The 26539-nt window shown below is 57.5% G+C and overlaps 1 protein-coding gene across 4 annotated transcripts; it reads right to left on the bottom strand.

Moving 5' to 3' along the window:
- Window positions 1–196: 196 nt before the first annotated feature.
- On the bottom strand, window positions 197–21900 carry BAHD1 (bromo adjacent homology domain containing 1). 4 transcript variants are annotated; one of them, XM_032856844.1, is made up of 7 exons: window positions 21789–21900; window positions 5955–7397; window positions 3582–3964; window positions 2489–2648; window positions 2006–2082; window positions 1131–1231; window positions 197–681 (listed from the first exon to the last, which is right to left on the bottom strand). In XM_032856844.1, exons 2-7 carry the CDS (start codon window positions 7381–7383, stop codon window positions 492–494), a joined length of 2340 nt encoding a protein of 779 aa, XP_032712735.1. In that variant the 5' UTR covers window positions 7384–7397; window positions 21789–21900; the 3' UTR covers window positions 197–491. The 4 variants fall into 4 exon arrangements, with proteins under 4 accessions (XP_032712735.1, XP_032712736.1, XP_032712733.1 ...); XM_032856845.1 differs by lacking the exon at window positions 21789–21900 and adding an exon at window positions 8489–8535; XM_032856842.1 differs by lacking the exon at window positions 21789–21900 and having other exon boundaries at window positions 3582–3961.
- Window positions 21901–26539: the final 4639 nt, after the last annotated feature.

Below are 26539 nucleotides of genomic sequence, written 5' to 3' on the forward strand. Positions count from 1 at the left end.
AAGGAGCTCGGAGCTGTGCTAGAATCTGGGAGAGCCTGGTCCCAGGCCAATGGGGAAGCAGCGGGTCACAGTGGGTGAGGTAAAGCTGGCTCCCACTCCCCCCTCCAAGGGCCCAGGGGAGGCTAAAGAAGAGCCTTGTTGGGCCTTATTCCTGAAGGACTCTCCCCCCCCCCCGCCCGGGGTAGGCACCCCTCAGGCCTGGCCCAGCCTTGGGGAAGACTGCTTCTTCAAGTCTCCTCCACCCAGGCAACCAGAGAGAGGTACCCAGGGTCAAGCTGAGGGCTGTGATGCTTTCCCTCTATCCTGGCCTCCCCTTCCCTCCCGAGGGGCCCAGTACCCACAGGGGTCCCTGCCCTCCCCCCCACCCAAGAGAACCACAGGCCAGCAACCTCCAGCCCCCGTGGCCCCTTAACCAAGTGCTGTGCTTCAAGCAGTGCCCCCTTCCCCGAGCCCCCCTGCCCGTGGGCAGCCCCAGTGTGGGCCCAAGGAGGCTACTGAGGGTTCTTGAGGATGCGACCGTGGCGGAAATCATAGACGTGGCGGCAAAGAAAGACCAGCTCGGGGTCCGTGTCCTCGGGCACTGTGCGGTGTGGTGGGGTAGAGTAGTCTGCAGAGGGGGGCACCAGTGCTGTCTTTCGGCTGGGGAGGCCCTCGCCTCGGCGCTTGGCCATGGCACAGAATCTGCAGTGACACACGCCATTTGCTGGGTTTAGTGTGGCCACTCTGAAGGAAGATCAACCCCTTCCCCACCCTGCCCAGGGAGCTGCGGCCTCGCCTCCATCCCTGTCCCCAGGCGCTCCGGCCTCTCTGCTGACCATCGCCCGTCCATCTTCTTGGGCACTGGGGGGAGCACATCTGCTGGGACCTCCCTCCCGACACCTGCCAATTCTCGATGCTTCTCTGCAGACAGTTCCGTAACCACCCCCAAATGCTGCCCCAAGCGCTCTGCCTCAGAGAAGGAACGATCTTTCTCTCTTCTATAAACATCAGACGGTAGAAGGCTGTGAGGTAGAACATTCTGGGAGGTCAGGCTCTGTGAAGGAGATCCTCCTGGGAATCTCAGGCAGGCCCCTAAACAGCCCCGGGGAGTCTAAGGGAGAGGCTGCCCCAAGGGCCAGGGCGGCACCCACCTGCAGTACTCGGCAAAGGTCAGCACGTAGCATTTCTCCTCAATGCAGGCCACGCTGTTCTGGTCCTGATGTCTTGATGCAAAGACTTCATTCTGCAAAGGCTCAAGGAGAGAGAGGGGGACGTTGGTACCAGGGCTGGAAGCACATGAACGCCAGAAGCAAGGCCAACATTAACTCTTCTGTTGGGCCTCCTGACCTGAGATAACTCCAGCTGGTGCCCAAAAGGCCAGGGAGCAGCCCCCGGATTTCAGCCTCCCTGCTCCTCACCTAGCGTCTACCAGGTCCCATCAGACTCAGGACAGCCTGCTCCAGCAAAACCCATTCCTCTACCCCCATGTCATCAGCCTCCTGACCCCCACCCCTGGCTCAGGGGAGAAGGGAAGTGGTACTCATCTCCCCCATGAAACGACAAGTCCAGCAAGGGCAACGAAGCACAAAGGAGCCTGGGCTGGGGGCCGAGTGACCATACCTGCCGGCACTACCTCTCCTCACATGCTGCCCAGTAGAGTGCCCAGGGTGTTCTAAGCTGTTTCTCTCCTCCCTCTCACGCCCCGGACAGCAGCAAAAGGGGCTAGATGTACAGCTCCACCTCCCCTTTCCTGGTGCCACAAGGACACAGCCGCTTGCTCCCATTCTGGCATGCCCTTGAGGGGTCTCCCTCCCTGCTCCCCCTCTCAAGGGAAAGGCTACCATTCCTTTGAAACATAAAGTGGGGCAGTGCTGGGAAAACAGGCCAAAACCCAGGCCCGTTTGTGGTGTCCAAAGTGACAATGACTTGACTGCCCTTGATGGCCTCCCCACACCATGTTCTTTGGTGCCACAACTTCTCCCTCTGCCACCTCTGCCCTCCCTGCCATACTTGCCAGGCAACTCACCTCATGCATGCTGGGACTGCGGCCTCCCTGTAAGTGCTCTGGTCTGTAATACCACAAGAGGCTCATCATCAGTTCTCCTAGGGGGACAGAAGAAGCAGTCAGGGCTTGAGCTGGTGACCTCAGAGTCACTCAGACAGGCAGGCAGGCTGGCAACCTGCCCAGGACGATCACCCAGGTTCGACGTCTGGGCCAATCCTACAGGCTCCAGCCGCCCAGATCCCCCACCTTGGGCCAAGCCTGGTGGGTCAGGGGCCTAGAGTGCTGTCAGGCATGGTGGCAGAAGGGGTTCGGGGAGGCAAGGACAGGTGAGGGGGGGGCAGGTGCCCAGGTCCTGGTGACCGGAAAGGTTAAAGAGCTGATCCGACCCAAGCCACAAGGCCATCTGCAGCCCTCCAAACAGACGGATGCCGGCTGAGTGAAGGCAGCCTCCGTGCCAAGAACACGAGGAGATGAGTGCCAGGTGAGACTCCAGGCAGGGGGTACCTGATTCAGGGTTCTCCCAGAGGGCAGAGATCTTGGCCACATAAGGTGTGGACGTCTTCCGTGGGCCTGACTTAAGGAGGACAGTGTCCCGGACTCGGATCGTCTCTCCATGCCGCTCCACTGCCTGGTAGCTCTTTCGGATGGCTGGTTCTGGTTCATCCTGAGCAAAAACCAAGGACACAAATGGGCTCATGAGGAGTGGAGGAAGGAGGGGGTGAGAGGAAGACATTCTCTGTGTGCTTTCCTCCGGGCAAACCACTGAGAATGGGAAGCAACAAAAGCAGTTTGCATAGTGGCCTCTTCTCCCTAAGCCTGGCTTTCAGGGGCAGGATGGGGTGGGAGCTCCCCATGGTTGGAGAAAGGATAAAAAATAGGAACAGGGGTGGGAAAGTGGCCTAAAGCTTCTGGGGCTGCGCTGTGACCACCATACCCCAGCAGCCAATTCTCTCGCTCTAAGCCCCAGCACCAAGAAGGTCCTCAAACTTCCTATTGGGGCAGTTTGGTTTTGACCCTTAAACCACCACTGTGAAGTGGTGTGGCCCTGGGTAAATGACTTAATCTACCGCTATACCTATTTCCTCGTCTACAAAGTGAGGACAGAAACACAGGATACGCACCTCACAGGGTGGCGGTGAGGATGAGAGCGCCTTAGCTCCATCCAGTTTAGTCGATACTCTTTTCATCAACCCTCATGCTCCTGGATCACTCCTTTTTCTCTATCTCAACTTTCCCTATAGAGGGAAAAAAAGCCCCTGGGAGAGTCCTCCATTTTATCATCCAGGACAGAAGAGGCCGCACGCATGATCAAGGATGAGAGGTGAAGACACTTGAGATGGCTTCCCTGAGAGTCAGTGACAGAGACGGAGACCAGCAGCCTATCCTGACTGTGCACCCCCTCACCTCCCCAAGGCACGTGATCCCAGATCAGCCGGGGCTGGGGGAGCAGGCTGGGCCGGCATGATCAGCGCCCACAGTGTAAGTCAGCTAGAGTTCCTTGTCACCTCTCGGGAGAGGCCAAAGCCAAGGGTTCCTAAGATCCTCTCCTAGTAGGTCCTATGTCCCCCCGCCACCCTCCTTCTCACTTGGCACTCACCAAGACATAGACAGCCTTCTCACATGCAGCCCCAACAGGCACCCAACCATTGGTGCGGCGGCGGCGGCGGCGGCGTGGGCGTGGACGCTGGACCCGTGGCTGCTTGGGGTGGCTGGGCCTGCAGGCAGCCTTGCTTCTCGCCGTGTGCCTACAGCTGGAGCCTGTGCGCAGACCGGACTTGGAACCGCTAGGAGGCTTGGCGCTCTGAGGGCATGCGCGGGCTACTGTCTGGGGCTCCGAGGTGGGTGTCTGAAGGTGGGGGACGGGCTCTGCTGCAGGTGGCACGCTGGGCACAGGGCATCCCAGGAGGGGGTGGGCAGGTGAGGCAGGGTGGCCGGCTTCCGGGAGGGGAAATTCCAACTGGCCTAGGGACCTGCAGCCTTCTGGGAAAAAAGGAAAGGGAGGTGAAGACAGGGAGGGATGAGTAGTAACCCCACTGGTGACCCCACTTTCAGAGCCTGCTCCTGTCTTCATTCTGAGCGTGAAGCCAGGGGTCGCTGGGGTGGCAAGTGGAGTCAGGGGCCTTGAGTTGGACCATCAGAGTTACTGGCCAAGGGTGTTTCTTGCCCCTGGAGGCTGGCCCATGGCCATCTCCATCTTCCCCACTGGCCGGAAAGAAGGGGGGCAATGGGAACAGTGTCTCTAGCTCTGACTTATTCTTCTTTAAGGCTCCCACAGTGCTTAGGAGCAGGGGAGCTGGCGTCAGCCCAGGATATGAACCCCAGACCTGCCACTCACTGGCTGTGTGACCTCATGTAATTCACACTACCTCTCTGAGCCCTGCAATAGAAGGAGGGGTGGTAGCTATCATACAGGGGATCCTGGGTGCTTCTCTTATCAATGTATTAACTCATTTCATCCTCACATCAATGCTACGAGCTAAGTACCATGACCCATTCTATAAATCAAGGAAACTGAGACACAGAGCAGTTCCTGGCTTGTCCCACAGTCACGTGTCTAAGGAAGTAAGGGAGAACATTTCACTCCAGGCAGTCTGGCTCCAGGATCTGTACTCAATTACTTGCCATGTGGCCTCCCACATGTAAAGTGCTCAGAACAATACCCGGCTCATGGTGCTTCCTGGGGTTCCAGGGCAAGGGGACAGGATCCTGTCCCAGGATTAGGTGTCTAGATGTGGGAGAGTGGGACAAAAAAAAGAAGGTAAAGCCCAAGCAGCAGCCTGATCTCATTTCTTAGAGCTCTAACTCACACCAAAACCTGAAACAACCAGTCTGGCCAGAGTCAACTGGTCTATAAAGTTGTTTTATAGACCCCTACAAGAAGGGGTTTGGGGTGGTGGCAGGGAGAGCCCTGGTAAGGCCCGGCCACTCACTTCATCAGCAGCAGGGCAGACCTGCCAGACAGGATGACTCTGGTCACCTCATTTCTACCCAGGAGCCAGGGACAGAGGCTGGAGAGGCATGTGAGGACACCCCTGCCAGTCTGGGGGAAGAGAGCCCTGTGGGGGGTGTCTCAGCGGCTGCACTGCAAGCCTCTCAGGTGTCTAGGCCTCGCTAGGAAGGTAGACACCAAAGCCAAGGGCCCTGTTAGCATCATGCCTGGGCCAGGGGACTCTGCCTGTCTGTTCCTGGAGGGTGCCAGCTCTTGTTAGCCCCCGACAAGGTGACGCTGTATCTGGGTCCCACCTCTCCTTCAAGGCCTGTCTGGCCAGGGCGAAGGAGTCCTATTGCAGCTGGCCCGGGGCCTGGCACCCACCAACCTTCCCACGAACACTGAGTTAGGCCAGCAGGCAGATGGAATGGGCTCCTGCAAAGCAGAATTCTAGCCTTGGCAAAAGCCCTATTTTCAACATCCAACTTGCTACTCAAGAGTAGAAGAATGGGTGTCCCGACGGGGAGGGATGGGTGGCTCTCCCTACCCCTTCCCCTGCCACGATGCTACTACCTAAGCGCCACGCTAAAAAATCTCACAGACAGGGACGCCTGGGTGGCTCAGTTGGTTAAGCAGCTGCCTTCAGCTCAGGTCATGATCCCAGCGTCCTGGGATCGAGTCCCGCATCGGGCTCCTTGCTCGGCGGGGAGCCTGCTTCTCTCTCTGCCTCTGCCTGCCATTCTGTTTGCCTGTGCTAGCTCTCTCTCCCTCTCTCTGACAAATAAATAAAATCTTTAAAAAAAAAAAAAATCTCACAGACAGTGGGGACAAAACAGAGCTAAGAGCTAAGGGACAATGGACCCCTTTTCTGAGACTACCCCACAGTCTGGGGTGTGAAACTGGGGGAGTCATCCCTTCCCCAAAGTGCCCTACTTCCCATGCAGTAGCTAGACCTCAAGGAGCCCCACCCCACTCCATGGCCCACCCTGTTGGGACTCCGCATCTAGATCCTTGGGACATCCCATAGCCAGGAAGGCTTACCTGCCGGAAAAGGCATTTTGTAGGGGCAGCCACCGCAGGTAGTGCCAATATGGGTAAGAGATGGAGGCAACACTTCACAGATGCTGTAGCCACTCACTCCAGTGTCCTCGCTAGAGCAGTAGCGAGAGCCCCAGGGAGGGTGCTGGAAAGGGGTGCCAGCGGGCACTGAGCTCGGTGCCAAGAGGATCCCCTCATTAGGCGCAGCCACTGGGGACAACTTGCCCTCGGGAAGCATGGGGCAGGGGGAGTAGCCTCCACATTGCAGCCCGTCTTGGCTGCAGTACAGGTAGAAGCTGCCTAGTGCGCTGAGCTCGGGCCGGCCGCACAGGCCACTGTAGTGGGCAGGGTTGCCGGGCAGTGGCAGGGGGGACAGCTGAGGTGCAGGGAAGGAAGGCTGGTGCAGTTCCTGCTTGGGGGCAGGCGACTCCTCGCCTGGGCGCCCAGGCTCCGGCTTCAAGGCTGCCTGCCCACCCATCAGCAGGGGCAGGTGGGGGCGTAGCCCCAAGGGGCTCTCCAGAGCCTGGCTCAGGGGCCGGTAAGGCGGCTGACTGGCTGGCCCACGAGGGGTGGCAGACGGCCACGGCTCCTCAGGGTGCCTCTGCCAGCCAAGTGGGCCTACAGCCTCCCCAGAGCCAGGGCCCTGCCGGGTCTTGGGATAGTTCTTGCTGTTGACCTTATTAGCCCACTTTGGCCTAGGAGCCCTCAACACTGGTGGCTCTGCGGCACGCCCATCTACTTCTGGATGGGCACGAGGTGGCCTCAAGGGCAGCTCCCGCTCCTGGCTCAGCTTCAGGAAGGCAGCCGCATTCAGGCTGGCCAGTCTCTTGGGCGCCGGGTCACCATCTCGACGGGCACCTTCATCTGGCGCTGGCTCTGGGGATAGGTCCCGACTTCCTCCTCCAAGGTCCCCGAGCCGGGGCCGCTTCTTGGAGGCGGCCCAGCCCCCAGCGGCCCGGTCCCGGTCCCGGCTGCGGTGAGGGTCACCCCCTCGGCTGCGACGGGTGCCTGCCAGGCTGCCAGCATCCTCCCGCTCCAGCAGCAGGTTGTTGAGGGCCTCTGCATTGAGGGAGGCCAGGCGCCTCTTGCGGGGCTGGGTGAGGCCGGTGTCCTCACTAGATGGGGCTGGGCTCGGGGGCTTGGGCAGGTCCGGGGGCAGCTCGTCGGCCTCATCTGCGCTCCGTGGACCAGCCACATTCTCCAGGCGGGTCAGCAGCACTTTGCAGGCCTTGGGCTTCTCAGGAACCAGCGGGCGCTTGCGCAGCGGGTAGTTCTTGCGGCGCCCCGTGAGGTGCCCTGGGCTCTCCGGCACACCTGCCTCCACACTCTCTGCCCCCTGCTCCGTGCTGCCACCTTCCATCTGTAGGGGCTCCCGGCGGCCAGCGGGGCCCGAACTCAGCATGGGAAGGGACTTCCTCCGTGTGTGTGTCATGGAGTACTCCCAATCTGCAGGGCAGAAGGCGGGCAATGAGAGGAGCCCATCCTGAGCTGCCCGGCCTGACTTCTCCTCTGCAGCAGCCCGTCCAGTGTCACCCCCCCGCCCCGCTTCGGTAACTCCAGCCTACCCTCACCCCATCCATCTACAGCCTGGATTTTCCCAAGACCTCTCTTCCAGAGTGCAAAGGTCCAGTGGGGTCAGGCTACCAACAGCTGTGCATGGCCTAGCTGCCCCACTCTTCTTTTAGCCTAGGGTCCTTCTTTGAACTAAGCCCTTCAAGGGCCTATGGAAGGATGCAGACCCCGGGATCAGAAGACAGAAGGCGCTGGGGGCAAAGTGCTCAGTTCTCACTACCTGTCCTTCTCCCACTAGATACTTATCACAGGTCAGGAAGAGGCGCTGAAGACACCAGGCCAGGATGTGGCTGGGGTGGTGGGAGCACATCTGTTCCTTTGACAACATTACCAACCCTTCCCCCATCTTGGGGCTTCTGAGATTGGCCACAGGAAGATAACGACAGGGACAGCGAGGAACTAAGGTGAAGAACCCGCCTGGTTGGCTGCGGAGGAAAGCAAAGTCCAGCCTGTGGGGACACCCTGCCTGGCACGTACAGCAGGGTAGCCATAACCTGGGCCTTGCTGGAAAAACCCCTGAAGGGAAAAGCCTGGCTTTGAGGAGTGGACAGGGGAGGTCTCAGCCAGCCCCAGGGGCCAGCCCCACCTTGGTTCAGACGCTGGGGAAGGGCAGCCCAAACAGTGCCTGAGCCTAGAGAAGGGATGCCTATAAGGCGAGGGCCAGCATTCCTGGGTAGGAACACATACAAGACTGCCACCAGCCTCTAATAGTTAGGGAAATAAAGCATCAAAGAGAAGAACTAACTGGAGACAAACCGATAAACCAGCCCAGGGCTGCCTTGCTGTTCTGTCCTGCTTCTCAGGTCTCCCTCCTGGTAGGCAAGATGCCAGGCAGAGAAGAGGACTAGGGTGAGTGGGGGGGAGGCTGTGGGGATGCATGGCAGGAAGCCCAAAACCCTGGGCAGAAAATGCCCACGACCAGGCTGCATCTCCTAACTTTGCTCAGCAAATACCCTGCAACATACCTGGGGCAGCCTGGGCCCCGTCCTGAATGAGAGGCCAGAGCTGGGCTGTATACTGGAAGCCGGCACTGCCAAAGCAATGCAGAACTGGCTGGGGGTGGGGGGGGAGGCGTCAGTGGTCAGAGCCGACTGAGCTGTTCACTCCCTACCTACTCCCCAATCCAAAGCAAGGTGCTGCCAAATAAGGTGCCAGACAAGGCTCAGCCCTCCCAGGCACCGGCTACCCCCTTCCCACCCAGCAGGCCTAGGCTTTCCAGTTCGATTTCCCCATGCTATTGTTATTCATACTCCCTCTCCCCAAGAGGCTGGGAGCAGTCCCTGCAGGGCCAGGATTTAACCCTGAAAGCCCCAAGCCTGAGGGCTCCCAGGGATTCCTGAGCCCTTCCCCGCTAGATCCTGTGGCCTTGGGCCAATGGCTGGGGTCACTGGGTACCTTATCTCCCCACACACACTGTACTAGTTGAGAAAGAGTGCTTGGAAAACCAGGCTGAGAGCATCGTGGGTGTCAGGCTCAGAAAGAGTCGGAAAACTGGAAAAGGGAGGCACTGTGCCAGGCACTGCTCTGGCCACGTGCGGGGCCCTGCCACTGCCCACAGACCAGGCTGGGACAAGACAGAGGCAGAGGGGGCAAACCCATTCCTCCCGTGAAGCACAGAGAGCTCCTAAAAAATCCCAGGTGTCTGCTAGGCTCCCTAAGGGCCCCCCAACTTCCATGCAGGGTGGCCCCCCCATCCCTGTTTGCGCAGCAGGCTTATTAGCAATGCCTCCTTTCACTCTGAAAAGCATCCTAGCCCTTTATAATCCACAGGCCCTTTTCTCAAATGCGGGGCACCCCTATGCTGGAGAAGGAGCCCCAACAAGAAGCACAATCTGTATCTCCTAGGAAAGCCTAGGCCCAGCCCTTCCCCACCCCCAAAGGGCCTGGGGACAAGAGGATTCGGGAACAGACCGCACAGCTGAGCAAGGGCTGAGCAAGAGCCGCACAGCTGAGCAAGAGCCGAAGCCCCTCAACAGGCCCCAAGTTACCAGAGGAGTCAGACTGGGAATGGCTGGGGGCCAAGGCTGAGGTCACCTGGGCTTGTGGCCTTTAAGGACACCGACACAAAGTACAGAGCAAGGAGGAGCCAGATGGGAAAGACAGAGAGCTCAGGGAGGTGCCTGCAAGCCTGGGAAGCAAAAGAGCTCTTAGAGAGGGGACTGGCCTGCCCCACCACCCCTCCCAGCCCCCCAGTTTGCTAGTGGACCAGCTGCAAGGGAGGACTCTGGGATACCGGCTCCACCCCCCCAGCCTCTCCCTCTCAACATGCAAAAGGTCTCAGCAGGGAGAGGCTGGGAGAGGAGCCTGTCCCCAGAACTTGGATGTGTTCTCCTCAGTGTCTTACTCTCTCACCTCCCATTCAGCTCCCCAGTTCCTCAGGGACACCCACTGTCCCAGGATCCCAGGAAGCCTCTACACCACAGGGCGCATGTCACCTTTCCAAATCAAGCCTGAAAGCCTGAGAACCTCCTGCTGGCTTCCCCTGAACCCACCGAATCCCTTGTTACCAGCAAAAGAACTCCTGGCTTTCACGTGGTACCTAAGGCAGCAGCGTCACTCACCATCCTGAGGAGAGGCTGGGGACTCAGCTGCCAGCCTCCCGCACCCCAATCTGAGGAGAGCAAGTGTGAGTCATGCTCTGAAGCTGGGCTTGTGAGAACTTCAATTGCAGTTTTTCCCTGGGGTGGGGCTGGGCAGAGGGGGCTCCCAGACTGCCAGGCCCCTCTAACCTGCAGGGGTGGCCCAGCCCCACAGGGCAAGAAAACCCTGGGAAAGCAGGAGGTGTGGTTCCCATTCCAGCTCTGCCAATCCTCCTGCTGCCCTGTCCCCACGAGAGCCCAACCAGGAACTTCCCACCACTGCCAAGAGAGAAGGGGGCATGGACTCCTTCTCTGGGGAAGCCCTGTCTTCCCAGGCATGGGGAGTCTGGGTCCCCCAGAGAGAAGGTTCCAAAGACAGACTCCCCAGGGCCTATGACTACTCTCTTAGACTGTGTCAAGCTAGCCGGCACTGAAGAAAACCAGTCTGACTGTCCCCGGCTCCCATGAGCACAGAGCCAGCTGCCATGAAGGACAGTGACCGGCCAGTGTCCTTCGTGCCGAAGACCCAGCAAACGACAGGCTGAATCCCAAATCACAAGTGTACCCTAAAGATGGCAAACAGGCCATCACAGGCCCAGGCACTGTGGGTCATGCAATTGAGGAGGAGAGCAAGCCCAACATGCCCAGGTGAGCGTGACTATCCTGCATCCCTTGTCTGTCCAGGGCTAGCAGGAGTCCTCCCCACAGGAGCAGAAAGGGAGGGAGGACTTGCCTTTTGCCCTCAACCTGCAACAGCATCAGGCACCACACCCACTCCCACAGGCAGAGCACACCCAAGGGGCTGTGGGCAAGGGAGGGTCAAAGGCCTGCAGGCACCGTTGAAGGGAATACCAGTGGGTCAAGCCGAGATACTCCCTGTAAGCAGGGGCTGCCCTGCGGCAGGAAGAGGCTGGCTACTGCTCTCTCTATACCCCTTATTTACTCAGCTCTAGACTCTATACCCACCTGCATTCTTAGTGGTTCAGGACCCAGGGCTCTGCTTCACTACCCTTCCTGAAACCTTGATTACCCTCTGCACTTCAAATTCTGCTTTCCCGGCTTTTTGGTTTATTTTTCATAGGAGGAAAGTATGGGGGGGGGGGGGAGTCCTAGGCAAAGGCAGACCAGGTGGTCATCTGGGTGAGGGTCAGGAAGGGCCCTGACCCAAGCCACCTCCCTCCAACGATACCCAAAGTCACACAACTGATACTGAGTTAAGCACTGCCTTCCTTTGCACGCTCTCTTGGCATAACTTCCCCCAAAGGGATAAGAGATTTTCATGAGCACTGGGTTTCTTCAATCTCCTATCAGAAGAAACGCAGCAAGAGCACAAAGGCAGGCTCCTGCCCATTTAAATGTAGCTAGTGCTACTACATGGAGAAACAGGTGAAGCCGCTGAGACGTCTCATGCTAAAGGCAGGTTCAGTCACGGCTGGCCTCTCTTGAATCCCCCACCGCTGGTAAACTGGAAGGCAGCAAACCTTCGAGGGAGGCAGCCCCGGGTTTGCATGCCAGCTCTGCCCCTGCTAAACAACTTACTTAGCTTCCCTGAACTTCAGATTCCTCATCTCAAACGTGTACATCAGAAGAACCTTCTGATGGTGAGGATGACACGAGTCTCTGGGCGGTGGGCCAGCATACGCCCCCACCCGGCCTTCCAGACCCACAGATAGAGGAGGGCAATCTGCCCTTGGCTTGGCCCCGGGGGTTCCCCACATCAGGGCCCGGAGCTGTGTGGGCTGTGACAAACCCGAAAACCCAGCCTGCACCTGAACTCTGCTCAACTTCTAGTCTACCATGCAAGTGTCAACACTGGGGACAGATGGAGACACTGGGGGGACTCCTGGGGGGGCTCTGTTTACAACACAAGTGGACAGGGGCAGAAACTATACCCCACCAAACCCCGACCAACTGCTCCATGCCTCTGGGAAACACTCAACTGGATGGTGAAAGGCCCAGAAGATGGGCTCAGGAGGAGTGAGTTCGCCAGCTCCCGCCATCAGACTGCTGTTTCAGCATGAGCACCCACAGAGAGCAGAAGCACCCAAGCCCCCGGGGGCCTGCCCTCAAAGAGAAAGCAGTGGCCTTGGCCACCGGCCTCGCCTCCCCAGCTGTGGGCACCCAACTGTCAGCCTGGGGTCCTACAACACTTGGCAGGAAGCACCCACCCACCAGAAGGAACTGGCCCAACCCGTCTGGAAACAGCTTGTTTTATAGACTGCCTTCGGGTCATCTGAGGAGCTGGGCCCGCCCTTAGCAGCACCCAGCCTATCCACAGCCCATCAGACCACCTACTCCTCACACTTCACACCAGAGGCTCCCAGGAGCCCAGAAAGGTGGCAGCAGCCCAGCAGCAAAGGTCACCCCCCTCCCCTGCATCTGGTACCTCCACCAACCAAGCCCAGCCCCCGGCCCCCATCTTGGCTGCTCCTATGTGCTGTGACCATCCCAGCAGGAGGGATCCCCACAGATGCCCCCCACAACTGTACCCAAGTACCCAGGACCCCCACTTACTTCTGGCTTCAGACACAAAGCCAGACAGTCTGCCTCTTGTTACTGTAAAGGAACACAAATCTCAGTGGGGAGGAAGGGGAGTTCAGAGTCAAACTACAAAGGGACCCTCCAATTTTATCTGAGGATTGCAATTAAGTACAGGAATATAGTTAACAGTAGAGCTGAAGAATCTCCTCACTAGAAATTGCCAGCGCCCTGGTTGCAGGGTGAGCCCTTCCTTCAGGTAGGGGCTGACAGTGAAAAAGGCAGTGTACCACTAGGACCTGGAAGTCAACAGACACACATGGACCACCAAACGGGGACGCTGGGCAGAGAGCACTGTATTTCAGTCACACCTCGGTGCTCTGCTTTAAGAAACCCTGACCTGGCAAATCAGAAGGTCATCACAGGCGATGCAAAAGTGTGATTTTTTAGAGGGTTTCCTTAAAGGCACAGGTACCCACTCAAGGCGATGTGCCTGCCCCAGCCTCTTCCCGGGCCATGCCCCCCACAAGGCGGTCCCGAATCTACAGGTGCCAGTCCAGCTAAGCCAGGGCCCCTACTGCTCGTTCCCAGGCACACGGCATCTCTTGGGACCTTTCTTTCTCATGTAGCCAGTGCCGGCCAGCCTCTCACTGGGGCTCCACAGAACTCGTGGTTCTTCATGCTGCGGCCAGAAGCCACTCTGTGCTGCTGCTAACCCTGAGTGGGGCTGGTTAACAGCCTGAGCTTCCCTGAGCCCTGATATCCTTGTCTACACAACAAAGCCATCAGGAGGATCAAGTTAAATGAGAAGTGTGCTCAGCAGAATGCCTGGGATACACCAGGTGCTCCTACCAGCTAATTCCTTTCCTCTGTATCAAGTATTCGGCTAAATGCAGAAGAAAAACACCAAAGAGATGAAGAAATTGGGGCTTGGACTGGTAGGAAAAAAGAGGACAAGACAGTGTGACAAGGACTGTAACAGGGTGCGTGGGGCTTGAAGTGGGGAGCTCTGGCTCACAGCGACTTCATGGAGGGCAAATTGGAGCTGAGCCTGAGAACTTTGCTTCAGAAATGTCTGGATGTAGGAAGCAGCAACAGACCAAAGCTGAAGTCTCGAGTCAGGAGACAAATGCAACTGTTCCCAGACTCACCTTAAGGAGCTCCCTGTACGATTCCTCCAGTCTGGGGAAAAAAGAATCCCAGGCTAAGGCTCCCTCACATGTTCCCACGCAGACCCCACAGTGGCCAGGCTCGGCCAGGAGCACAGCTGCTCCTGGAGCGGGAGCCATTGCTCCGGGCAGTGAACAGTGGGGGAGAAATCAAATAGGAATGGAGACAGGGCCCCCCAGAGCTCACCAACAGGCCCTCTGCAAAACCAACAGGAAATGTCACGCTACTGATAACACAATTCTTCAAAAAATACACAACTAGAGCTCACCAGCCTGCTCTGGGCACCTGCCCAGGAGGGCAAAGGATATGTGTTGATTCAACCACCAGGACACTCCAGGAACCAACAACTTAGATTGCTAAGATGGTCTGCCAAGCCTGGAAGTGCTATCTCTCGTCCTGAATGGAAGAAACGGACTGGCCAGGCCAAGCTGGGGGCTCTGCCCTCAGACTCTCCAGTGGGGTGCTCAGCCCCAAAGAACAAGACCCAAAACAGGGCCTTCCCAATGCTCCACCAGCACGGTGAGAACCGTGAGGCCAACCCTACTAGACCCAACACGTAACCTCACAGGTAACTAATTAACTAAGTGATTAGTGACACCCTCATTAGGCTGCAAGCTCCATGAGGACAGGTGGGCTCTGCCTGCCTTAGCACTAAATCTCACCCCCAGAGCTTAATAAGAGGTCATCGAATGAACCGAGATCTGGCTGCCCACCTGCTCCACCCTGTTCAACACTTCTATTCTAGACTGATGGCATCACTTGGGAACTCTGACCCCCCCCCCCAAAAAAAAAAAACCTCTCCCCCATTCCCTGGAGTCCAGAGCTCTGTGCCTCTTCAGTGTGATCAACAGTTCAATAGGCCTCTTCAGGGAAACCTCTATTTACAGAGCACCACCCTCTTCCACTACCATCCTCTTCCTTCTCTCCCCCAGCTTGCCCAGCTCTATCTCAGGAAGATATTCCTCATTCCACTTCTCACTCCAAAGCATTAAGCAGGTGAGGCAGTACTAGAGGCACACTTGTATCAAGACAAAGAGCATCACGACATGCAGGTGAACTCAGCAGCAGAGAACCAGCATTATCAGGCCTCAAATCTCCTAAGTGTGCAGAGTAGGGAATTGATTCACAGCCGAAGCTTCTAGTCTAACAGGATGGCTAATGTTTGTCAAGCGCTCACTACTTGCCCAGCACCACCCTAAACGTGTAACGTTCACTCTCATTTATCCTCACAATTGCCTCACGAGGGGGTTGTTACTATCTCATCCAAACGAGGAGAAAACAGGTACAGAGGGGTAAAAGAACTTGCCCACACTCCCCGGGTGTGGATGGTGGGGGTGGGGCACCTGGTGTCTGTCCCAGAGCCGACACCCCTGCTGCAACCCAGGACAGCTTGCTGGCTCACAGACCAACATTCGAGATAAATCTGCACAATCAATTTCACATTTTCTGTGTTGTTTTAATTGCTGGTATTAACACCTTAGTCATTTTCCCTGACTTTTTACCACAAAGGAACCAAAGATGTACTCCAGTGAAATGGCAGCAGCCGGCCGGCCAAGGAACATCCACATACTTTTACAGATTTGTTTCTACAGCAAAGTCTGCTCAAAGTCCCCAGTCAACTCTGGGAAGAAATCCATTTCATATCCTAGGAAGGGGAAAAGGGCTTCAAAAAGATGTTGCCTTCATTTTACTATAAATCCAAAAGAGAGGGCTCCAGACATCCCCCACACATCTCACCACATCTCCTGAACCAGATGCAATCTCCCTCCAGCCCGAACTGCAATGCAGACTGAAGTCTGGTCATCGCACGAGGACTGAACAGCCATCTTAATAGTCAAAGATGTATTAACTGTCCCATGGCTAGCTCTCTTTGGGCTGATAAATCTAAGTCCTTCCAATTTTTTCTGAAGATCATGTCTTATAGTCATTTAATCCACTTTATAATTCCTCTCTGTTCTGTGGAATCTGCGTGAACCCCTCTCCAGGCACGTGGCAGGAGGGCCTGCCAACTCTGATTCTAGTAGGAATGGGACTCCATCTTCCCTTCTGGCATCCCTGTCAGGGATCCTGGCATCAAACAGCACCCTAACACCTTTCCCATGATTTCTACAAAGATCCTCTCAACGCTAATAATTCACCTCCAAACCACCTGGCCAGATGAGAATGTGATTAACACAATGAATCGCCCTCCCTCCCCCACCCCATTTTAGACAGGGAGGCTCAAGGTCGGGCGGGGTCCCAAGGGTGAGCCACCCCTCTCCTCTGCAGGCAGGAAAGAGCCACATTGGGGGTCGGGGGTGGGGGTGGGGGGAAGCGTCAAACTGGGGCCAGAGATGGAAAGGAAGGAGCAGCAGCCAACACCACTCCTGGTGAGGTCCTCAGGTCCCAAAAGGCAGAAGCATACCCTACAGTCCTACCTCCTCAACCAACGGCGGGGGGGTCAAAGCACCTTGCCCCCCCCCCCGAAAAGAAATGGATGTGAGAAAAAAAGATGGAGACACCAAATTCCTGCCTGGCACTGATCCCTTTAACTAAGATTAGTCACTTATCATTTTCTCCCATTCAGGTAAATTGGTCACCGGGCCTTGGAAAAAAATTCCCATTTCAAATCTCAGGAAGGCTCAGAAACAAACCCATTCGTTTATTCCTGGTGGATCAGGCCTGCGGAGGCTCTCAAGGACACTGTTTTTTGTTTTTTTTTTGTAGGACACTGAGTCAGGTGAATACCCAACCATCCTCTGCAGGTGTCTCCCACCGGGAAAAACGGAATCTGGATGAAAAATCTTCCTTGGGACACAATACAAAGTCCTGGACATGACTTTGCCCTGAGGCGAGCTCAGCAAACCCTTAGTCCTCTGGTCCTGAGCAGCTCCAGCACATCACCTTGGGCAGGGTACCAATTCCACCACTGGAAGCCCAGGGCTGGCTGCCACTGCTCAGCTGGGCAAAGTCAAGGGGGAGACCGGAGCTCAGTGGAGCTGAGGGGGCCTGTCCGGCCAGCTGTCTGGCCCAGAGCAGGCCTCTGAGGCTGCCGCCGCCAGGGCTCTTCCTCCTCCTCCCTGTTAGCAGGTTTACTGCTCATTAGTGGTAGTACCAGGAGGTGGGCAGGGGAAACATAAAGGAGCTGAAATTCAAACCGGCCCATTTTATTCCGGTGAGGTGCCTCCCATAAAACCAGGCAGGATTTCATCCACCAAGATCTCCCTGGCCCCCTGACCTGGGGAGGTCGAAGCAGCCCAGAGTGTGAGGCGCTGCAGAATCTCAGGGCCTAGGCCATCAGGAGCCTCAGGGTCTCATCTTCACGGACTCTTGAATACTCTCTGTATTTTCTGTCTTTTCAAAGTTAACAGGCATTCTAGCCATGAGCTGGCCCATCAGGTCAAGGCCATGGACCCACAGAGCAGGAGCGCTGGGGCAGCCCTCGGTGTCGAACTGAGCACTCTCCTTGTCTTCTGAAGTCCCCCACACAATGGCAAGTTCACAAAGGAAGTGAGTCTTGCCAGACTGAGCTAGCAAATTCCCATAAATACTTGGGCCAGGGTAGTACTGCTTATGTAAAATGCTTCCCCATTGAGAGATGCTGCTTTATTTACATTCTTCGCAACCCATTCATAAAAAGGAGGCCCTTTAATGTTGGGGCTGTTCATATAATGCTCCATAAACCCAGCAGCTTTAGCTGGCAGCCTCAGTTCAACACAGGCTACTTCTCAACTCCAGAGACTTTTTCCCTTAAGATTTTTTTTTTCCTTTCATGACTCACCTTGCGACAGGGCACTGAGGCCAGATGTTGCCAAGGCAAGGCCAAAAGGAGTAAGGACAGATAAAATGAAAACACACAAGTTCTCCCGAATGCTGGGATAGAGAGGTGGGAAGAGACGAAAATCAATAAACTGAAAATCCCCATACGACTTCAATATGAAGTATGTATGTTGGGAGGCTGAATTCCTTCCAGGTTTACTGAAACTTCCTTTATGGATGTCAAAACCATCCCCAACTTATACCTCTACCCAGCAGAGAGAAGGTACGGAAGGAATTTTTTTTTAACCCCAAAAGAAAAGAAAGCTGCAGGTTCACTGTGGTCTTTAATTCGCATTGCAGATAAAGTCATTTTCTCTGCTTCCTCACAGACGTGTTCCAGGGACTGCTGGATCTAAGAAGGGCACGACTGGCTCAGGGTAATAAAACTCAGGCAGACCCCAGAAAGAGAGGAAGGACTGCGTTCTAGGACGCACAGCCAAACAGCCTGAGCAGCTGAGGAGAGAGCCCAGGAGATGCATTCTGAGGTAGCCTGTCTCCTGCCATAGGAGAAGCAAGGAGGAGAGAAGTAGTAGGGATTTTTTTTTTAATTGACGGGAGCGGTCTACATTACCATGGCAACTGTGAGGGGTGGCCTTCCCGCTTGGAAGGGAAATGCTGGCCCATTAATCATCAAACTGGGGCACAAAAAGGAGGTTTGGGGGAAAGGGGATGGATGCAGAATTTATTTTTTCACTGTCTAGACTCAAACCAGTCACCAGCTCTTGTTCCCATTTCCCCATGGTCCAAGGTTTGATGGTAAACAAGAACGGAAGTTCCAAGAAAGCTGGGATCATAGCTTTCCCTTCGATGGGACGGGTCCGATATGAGGCTGATCAGGCCTCCGATGTCAGTGATAAACACCTTCTCCCATGCCAGTCCCAAAAGTCCTGTCCAGTGGCCGGACCCAGGAATCTTATTTTCTGTTCTCAAAACTGTATTCTCCCTCATTTACACCCAGGATTGAGAAGAGATAAAACATATGGATTCATTTAGCATGGACAACAAGGAAAATTGCATAAGAGCAGCAAAGCCGGGTGGAGAGAATGGCCTGGTGGGATAGGAGGAAAACAGGATTACAGCTCTTTTCCAATTCACGTCTATATGGTGTCATGTGAGCAATCCACAGGACAGAACTCTCCACCAGCCAGAGTATCAGAAACAACAGCATCAGAAACAACAGCTAAGTTTCAATTGTTCCCCAAGCAAAAGCATCCCAAACATGTCCTATCTATGTGCCTTTGACAGAAAAGGTTGGAAACCACCAAGGACTCCATACTGAGCATTTCTTTGGAAGAAGGGAAGGTTTCCCCTGTTCCCAATCAACTAAGTAGCCAACTGCATTATTTCATTCAACATAACAGCATGGAGAACAGTATATCAGAAATCCCATAATATTCTCTCTCTCCCTCTCTCTCTCACACACACACCGCTTTAACACTTATACTATCCCTTCTTTAAGAAACTATCAACCTACAAAACCACTCGACAAGGTATCATGTTATAAAACCCAGGGTCACAATCTCAGAGGCAAGCAATGCTGGCCTGGAGGGGCCTGAGTGACAGCAAAACAAAGATGAGTAGGGTTCAGAAGGAGAGAAAGGCAAGAGGCTCCTCACTGGGGACAACTAGAGAAAGCAGCAGAAGCAATGATGCGGGGAGATCACTGCACCCGGCCAGGAGAGAGCTGAGGGGATCCGTCTAGGGTCAGGCTGCAGGAAAAGAAAAACCACTGGAAGTGTGTGGACAGGGGAATGACATGGGAGAAGGAGTGCTCTGGGAAGAATCGTCTAGCAGCTGTGTACAGACTGATCAGAAGGGCCAGAGGAAGCAGGAGAGAGAAGGCGGCCAGGTCAGGACAACACAGGCCTGCCATGGGGACAGCAGAGCAACAGAAAGGAAGGGAAGGAAAGAGATACGAAAAACAGAGAAACTCTTCACTGGAGCAAACTCTCCAGAGCAAACCGTCCTGAACACCTGACCGGACAGGTAAGAGCCTGTCAAAGAGGGAAACACTGTTCGGCAATTTCCCTTTATAGTCTAGTGGCCAGACCAGGTCACCCCCTTCTGACTGCCACCAAAAGAAATCATATACTGTGTAGCCCTAAAGGAGACAAGGCCTTGAAATTCTTCATCGTTCTCCGAATCTTAGACATACAATTAAATCCTCCCAGAACAAACGTGAATCTCCTGCATGAGATAATACCTCCCTTTCCCACAAGCCTCAACTCCACCCAGGCTGGGTTCTAGACCCTTCTGAGGAGGGGTTCGGAGGGTGGCTGTGAATTAATTCCATGTCCACACTAAGCAAGAGTGACATGCAACTCTCCCCGATGGGATTACAGCTAACCTCAGCTGGGAGAAACTCCTAACCCAACAGCTACCTGAGGTGGGACTTGAACCCAGAATCTCAGCAAAAGTGGACAATCAGAACAGCTTCAATCTCCCTGTCTTTGTGATCCCAACTCTTCACAGAGGTATACGATCCCATGAGGAGCCCCGAGTTCTGGGTGAGTTTTCACAAGTGGAAAACAGCATCCAGCTTAGAAATGATCACTGGTGGGGATAAAGGCACTCAAGCCAGTTCCTCTAGCCAGCCAAGGACAGTGGTATCCCTCCAGGACAGGATATGTGCTGGGCCCTTTTCTCCTTTTTTCAGAAGACATGGGAGTGGAGAGGGCCCTTTTCTCCTTTTCTTTCAGAAGACATGGGAGTGGAGAGGCTGGTGGGATAGTCTCTCAGGTGGCACAAAAGAGAAAGACTGGAAACCTTTTCATTTAATCATTAAATTCCAGCTTCTCATTACCCTTTGTGGGTACCTTCTTGGCTAAAGAAAAGTGCTGAAAACAGTTGTGGATGGGCTGCTGCAGCACATTTGCGGGGTATCTCCTAGTCTCCAATCCAACTGGTTTTCTATCCTCAAGACTGTCGACAATGGGCGACTAGATGTCCCAGGTGGGACTAAACCTCTCCTCATGGGCAGACTCTGCTTGCTGAAACCCCTCATTCCTAGCAGGCTCTAGAGTGGGTCACCAAACTGTCGCCACCGGCCAGGCCCACTGTGTGCACAACCCCACCTCTGGCTCTCCACTCCAGCCGTGTGGACCCCACTCTTCCCAGAACCGGGAGGTGATCTGCGGCTGGAACAGTGAGCCACTGTCGCAGCTTCTCCCGGCGGGCACCCTGGCCCCCCGCAATCCCTGGGGCAGAGTCCGGCCCTGCCGCCCGCCCCTCGGGGTGGCTGGCTCGGACCTGCTCCCCTCCCCGACGCCACCACCTGCGCCCGCTCAGGCGCCGCCTTTGTCCGGCGCTTCACCGCGGAGCGGGCCCCTCGGGCCCGACCTGACCTAGCCCCCAGCCCCGGAGAAGAGACGGAATGGCGGGCTGGGCCAGACCAGGCCGGGTCGCGAGCATGGGGTCCCGCTGTCACTTGGAGGCGGTCTGACAACTTCGATTCCCCCCGCCCCACCTCGGACTCGGCCGCCGCTCCGCACGGTCTCCGCCGGGCCTCCCGCGGCCCACACTCGCTTCTCGAACCGGTTCCCTTCCGTCTTCGGCGCCTCTCTTCCTTCCAGCCCGATAGGGTCGGGTCTACACTACCCCCGGCTCCGGTGTGGGCCCCAGCCCCAGCCCCCCACCCAGCAATAACCGGTCAGCTCCCAGCGCAGGAGGGCGCCCCCCACCCTGAGCGGGCGATCCCGCGGCGCCGCCCCCGGCCGCGGCCCCTTGCCTCCGGGACCGCGATGGGGGGGGAGGGGGCGCGGCGGCGGGGGGGGGGGGGGGGGGGGGGCCTTGCCGCCCGCGCACTCGGAGGCGAGCCCGCTCCGCCGCGGCGAGGAAACGACCGGCGTCCTCCCGCCCTCCGCGGCCCGGGACGCCCGCGCCGCCGCCGCCCGGCCAAGCTGCCACCCTGCGGCCGCCACCCACCCCGCCCCCAGCCTGAGAGGCGGGCGGCCCCCGGGGGCTGTCACCTCGAGGCGCGCTACGCTCCCCGATGGCGGGACCGCGGCGCCGGACCCGGAGGGAGGGAGGCGGCGCGAGCAAGCGAGCGGCCGCACCTGCTTCGCGTCGTCCGTCCGTCCGTCCCTTCCCGGGCTGGCGGGGGCGGCGGCGCGGCGCGCTCGGTGGGGCGCGCTGACGGGCGGCCGGTTCTCTCCCCTCCACTCGTCTACCTCCCTTGCTCGCTCCCTCTCGCCTGTTCGTGCCTTTACCCCCACCTCCTCGACCCCGGCCCCTAGCTCACCCGGACAGCGGCGCGGACGGCGCGGCTCTGGGCGCCCGCAGGCCCCGGCCGGGCTGGAATCCGGCGGCTGGAACCCCCCCGGGGGCGCTCAATTCCCGGGCTCCACGCTGCTGCGTCAGCGCCTCCTCCTGGGGGCCGGGGCCGGGCGGGCGGAGCGGGGGCCGCGGCCGGGCGGGGCCGTCGGGGGGGCGGGAGCGCCTGGCCGGGGCGGGCGGACCGCGGGGGCCGGACGGGCGGGGCAGGCAGCCGGACGGGCGGGCGGCGGGGGCCGGGCTCCGGGATCCGCTACGCCGCTCGCGGTTCCCCCACAAACTCCCCGAGAGCGGAGCCTCCGCCGCCCTCCTTCCTGCTTCCTCGTCCCCAGCCAATCAGCAGCGCGCCCCTCGGCCAGCTCCGCCAATCAGCCGCCCCGCCCTGCGCTGGCCCCGCCAGCCAATCCGGCCTTCGGCTCCCCCTCCCGGTCTCCGACCAATCAGAACCGTGGGTCGGTCGTCCCAACGCAGGGGGCAGCACGAGGCGGCCGGGGGAGGCGGTGCGGGGAGTGGTGGGGCCTGGGGGGAGGGGTACGGTGCCAAGGGTGGTGGCGGGGGGTGGTTTTCTTTGCCGGCTTCTTGGATTTTCTCTTCGGCTGCAGAGCCGGAGCCGGTATCCCATGGTGACCCGACCCTGGAGCCCCAATCCCCCAGCTGCTACCCCACCCCCCCGAGAAATCTCATCTCGCCCCCGCCCTGGCCATCACCCCTCTACATCCCCTTTCCCCCCTTCTCCTCCTTAGCACCCACTGTAGAAAACTGCGGGCCGAGAAACACCCCACCCTCGCCAGCGGCTGCTGCCCCCAGGGCAAAGCCTCGGGAAGACCAGCCGAAAAATCAAGCGAGAACAACCCCCCTTTCCCGCAGAAAGGGCCCCAGACTCCAGCGAAAGGGCCCGGACTGCTGAAAAGCCCCTCCCGCCCTTGCCTCATCTTTCCGACTTCCCTGCCTGCCACGTCTCCTTTCCTTTCAAGCAAGGTCGGTCCTAGCTCGGTAACCCCTCACCCGCATCTCTTTTTCCTCTTTCTCCCCTTCACCTACCGCCCCCCACTCCAGCTCCTAATTCACCTTTCTCAGAAGCAGTGTGTGGAACCCTCATCCATTCCCAGCTGACAGCAGAGCCTGGTCTGTGAGTCCTTGACACCCACACACCCTCTTCCACCACCGCGGGCAACATCTGAGCTCTCCGGGGGAGGGGGAGGGGGCGGGCAGCCTGACAGCCCCGGCTGGACTCCCTCCCCGGCGTCCCCAAGCCAGGATGGGACCAAGCGTGATCACTTACCTGGCTCCCCCCTAGTCCCCGAACGCTGTGGCTCCGTCTCACACCCACAGACGTGCCTTTCCAAGCCCAAGCACGCTCGCGGGGTCAGCGGGGTGGGTGGGCACAGCAGGCTGAGGTCACACGGAGGTGTGGGAGGTCCCTGGGAGGTGCGGGAAGGGGCTGTGTCTTGGGCAGCTGGTGTCTCCTGAGTCCGCACAGGGCTTCACTTCAGTGAGCGCTGCCTGGGCACATAGTAGGTTCTTGAGAAATGCTGAGTCCACCCCAGAACAAAGCCTCATTCCCAATTCAGGCGGGGGAGGGGAGGTTTGGGAGGTAAAAGGAGCAGCAGCAAAAACGTTAGTGTCAAGTCACCAGAGCTCTGGGAGCAGCCCAGGGAGGGGCTGGGCCGAGCACCGCTTCTGGCTGACAGAAGCACCCCGAGTGCTGGGGCAGCCTAGGCGTGCAGAGAAAGCCAGCCTCAGAGTGTGGCTGAGGGTCTCTTCCTGCACCACACATGCTGCCTAGCCTTTCCTAGACCTTGAGACTCCGGCACTCAGAAAGGCAGCCTTTAAGACAATCAGGGCTGTTAGCCTCTATGGAGGGGAGAGAGAACTCTAGATGGTTTCCCCATCTGCCTCCAGAGCTGTCAAGGGGGCCCAGCCAGTCTAAGCTTTGTTGGGAAACACGTTTAAAGGACATGGTCACCCAGCAGGGGAAGTGTGTGAATGAGAGCTGAAAGCTAAGACCATGGCACAGAAACTTCTCAAAGGGCCAGGTTCTCCTAGGACAAGTCTCTCTACTTCTCCTACCTCCCACCCTAAGGGAAAGCTGATTCCCCAAACCTATTTAAAAAAAAAAAGTAGGGCACTAAAGGATTTCTCCCCTCCCTGAGCCTCCCAGGACAAAGATTCCTAGCAGTTCTCCCCACCACCACTAGGCCAGCCCTACACCCCAAATGCCCCTTCTTCCTGTCCCAGAACCCCTCCGGGGCTGATGTCCCCCACCCTTCGCCAGAGAGGGTAACAGCAGCAGTGGCCGCTGGAGCTGAGCCATGCCATTCTGGCAGCCTAGAGCCAGAGCAGAAGAAGGGACAGGGCTTCTGTCAGCAGCCCAGCCTGTGCTGACCTTGGCTTCGTGCCCACTCATGGGCAGAGATGGAGGCCAAAAGGGTCAGAAGAGAAACGTACCTAGTCAGAGGGAAGGAGACCCAAGTGGCAGGAAGCCCATACTTGGCCTAGGAAGTGGTTGCAGGGTGAGGTTGGAGGACTGGACTTTCTCCCCCAATATCCAGGAGTGAAGATCCATTGGCTCTGGGAAGGAGTGTGTGTGTCGGGGGGAAGAGTTGTCTTTATTTGGGGTCCTGGTGGGAGGGAGAGAAGGGAACATTGACTCGGGAGGGGGCTGAGTGGTCATGAGAGCCCATGTGCTCCTGCCCAGCCTGCCCAGCAGCGGGGGGAATTCTACTCAGAGCGTCCCCCTTGTGGGTGGCTGTCTCCTTTGCCCCAGGAGGCTCTGACTGAGTGGGCTACAATCACAGGCTGGCTAAAGGCACTTGGTGTTCCTCCTGTGCCCGCCCACTGATCTACCCCAGTTCCCTGCCTCCTTTGTTAAATCTGGTCAGCAAACCCCGCAAAGAAGAGACCAAGGGCTGCACACCCCTGTCTGTCCCCCAAGGGACCTTTTGGCCTCTCCTCTCTCCACCCCACTTTGCCAGGACCTCTTCACCTGGGCCTCCTTCCTTCCCAGTCCAGAGCCCTTCTACACCTGGAAAGGCCTCCACCTCTTCCTCTTCTAAGCTTCCTTCAGCTCCCCTAACCCTTCCTGAGTGAGTGCTGCTCCCACCCCACCCCACCAAGGTGGTGGTGCCAATACCTGGGCCCCATCACCTCTCCTCACTTCGGCACACGCCCAGCAGCCCAGCCGTCCTCCATTGCAAAGGACTTGCCGCTTGGTCTGGGGACAGGAATGGATCCATCAGATCTCCTGGACCACCTCGCCGTACAGAATTCCAGGCAGGGGGCTCTCCCTCCCTAGATGCCTTCAGACCTATCAGGAAGGGTTAACTGCCTCTGAGTGGGAGAGCAGAGAGAGGGAGATGCAGAGAGGAAAACATCTAGGGCTGAGAGAAAACACGCTGCACACCCCTCCCCCACCGTGCACTACCAGACTGACAGCCGGGACAGACTGGCTGCTCCATCATCTCCAGTCCAGCCGCCGGGCACATCCCCCACCGCTCACCGCAGTCCCTGCAGACCGCCTGCCCTCGGTTCCAGCTACCTGGCACCGGACAGGGCACCTCAGCAGGGCAGCTAAGTCCTTGCAGTGATGGTAGTACCCACTTTCCCCTTCCTCCATTCCATGCCCGGGTCCCCTCTCCCCTGGGAGTGGGGTGGCTGCTCCCTTGGCCCTCTGAAGTGCCTGAACTTTAGGTCCCAGGAACAGTTACTGAGCCACCTGGCCCCTCAGCCCCAACAGACTAATTGGAGGGCACAGCTCCCAGGGGGAGGGACACCGGGGCACCAATTAAATGTGGCTGCAGCACTTGCCCCTCCCCCATCATAGGGACCCCCCCCAAGGGTGGGGGAATAAAGAAAGCTGGACTTTTATAGTCCTTTTATCTGACCCACTCCCTCTTAAAGGGATCGGAACCCTCTCCTTAAAGGGATCTCCTGAAATTATTTGCCCCCAAGCAAATCCAAGTGCAAGCCTCTGTTTGGTCTTTACCTGCTGGGGCCCCTTTCCCTAGAGATGGGGGAGGCAGAAGTGTTCTCCCTGTGACTCTGAACTGGAGGGGCAAGACCCCATTCTGCCACCAAGGAGCCAGCTGTTGAGTGCCCGGCAGAGAACAGGACCCCACTCTCCTCTAATGGCACTCACTGCCACAGCATAAGGCTAGGGTTAAAGTCAAGGTGAGGTGGGGTCCTGTGTGGGCCCAGTCTCTGCTAAGATGGGATAAGGGGGGCTATGTGCACTCAGACTTTGGGGAACACATGTCCATGGTGCTGTGTCCCAAACCCCCATCTGTCCAGTACAAGCCTCCAGATTGCTGACAGGAGAAGTCTTAGCAGGCTGCCTCTCCCCGAAAAGCTGCATTCTCCTTTCCTCTCTCCCAACTCCTGACTCTTACTCTCTTTGGGGCCCCTGGCTTTCCCCTTGGGGTGCCCTCTCTGCCCCTTATACAAGTTGCCTCTACCGCAGCCCCAACAAGTGTTTCAGGCTCTTTCCTGCCCAAGGGCTCATCTCTGGGGTATGCCTCACCCTCTGCGCCCTCCCCCGCCCCAACAGCCAAGGAGGTGGGGGATGGGCACACCTCGGCTCCCGGGAGCCCAGCAGAGCTGCATCCTCTCCCTCCAGCTTACTCGCACCAAGTCTCACCCAACCCTTGGGGTTCAGGGTTCCAGGGAGGGTGAGTGTGAATGGGGTGCAGAAGGGTCCGAGAGCCCTCCAGACCGACAGAG

The sequence above is a fragment of the Lontra canadensis genome, unplaced genomic scaffold (assembly GCF_010015895.1).
Source record: "Lontra canadensis isolate GAN:19392208 unplaced genomic scaffold, GSC_riverotter_1.0 scaffold12, whole genome shotgun sequence".
Taxonomy (NCBI): Eukaryota; Metazoa; Chordata; class Mammalia; order Carnivora; family Mustelidae; genus Lontra; species Lontra canadensis.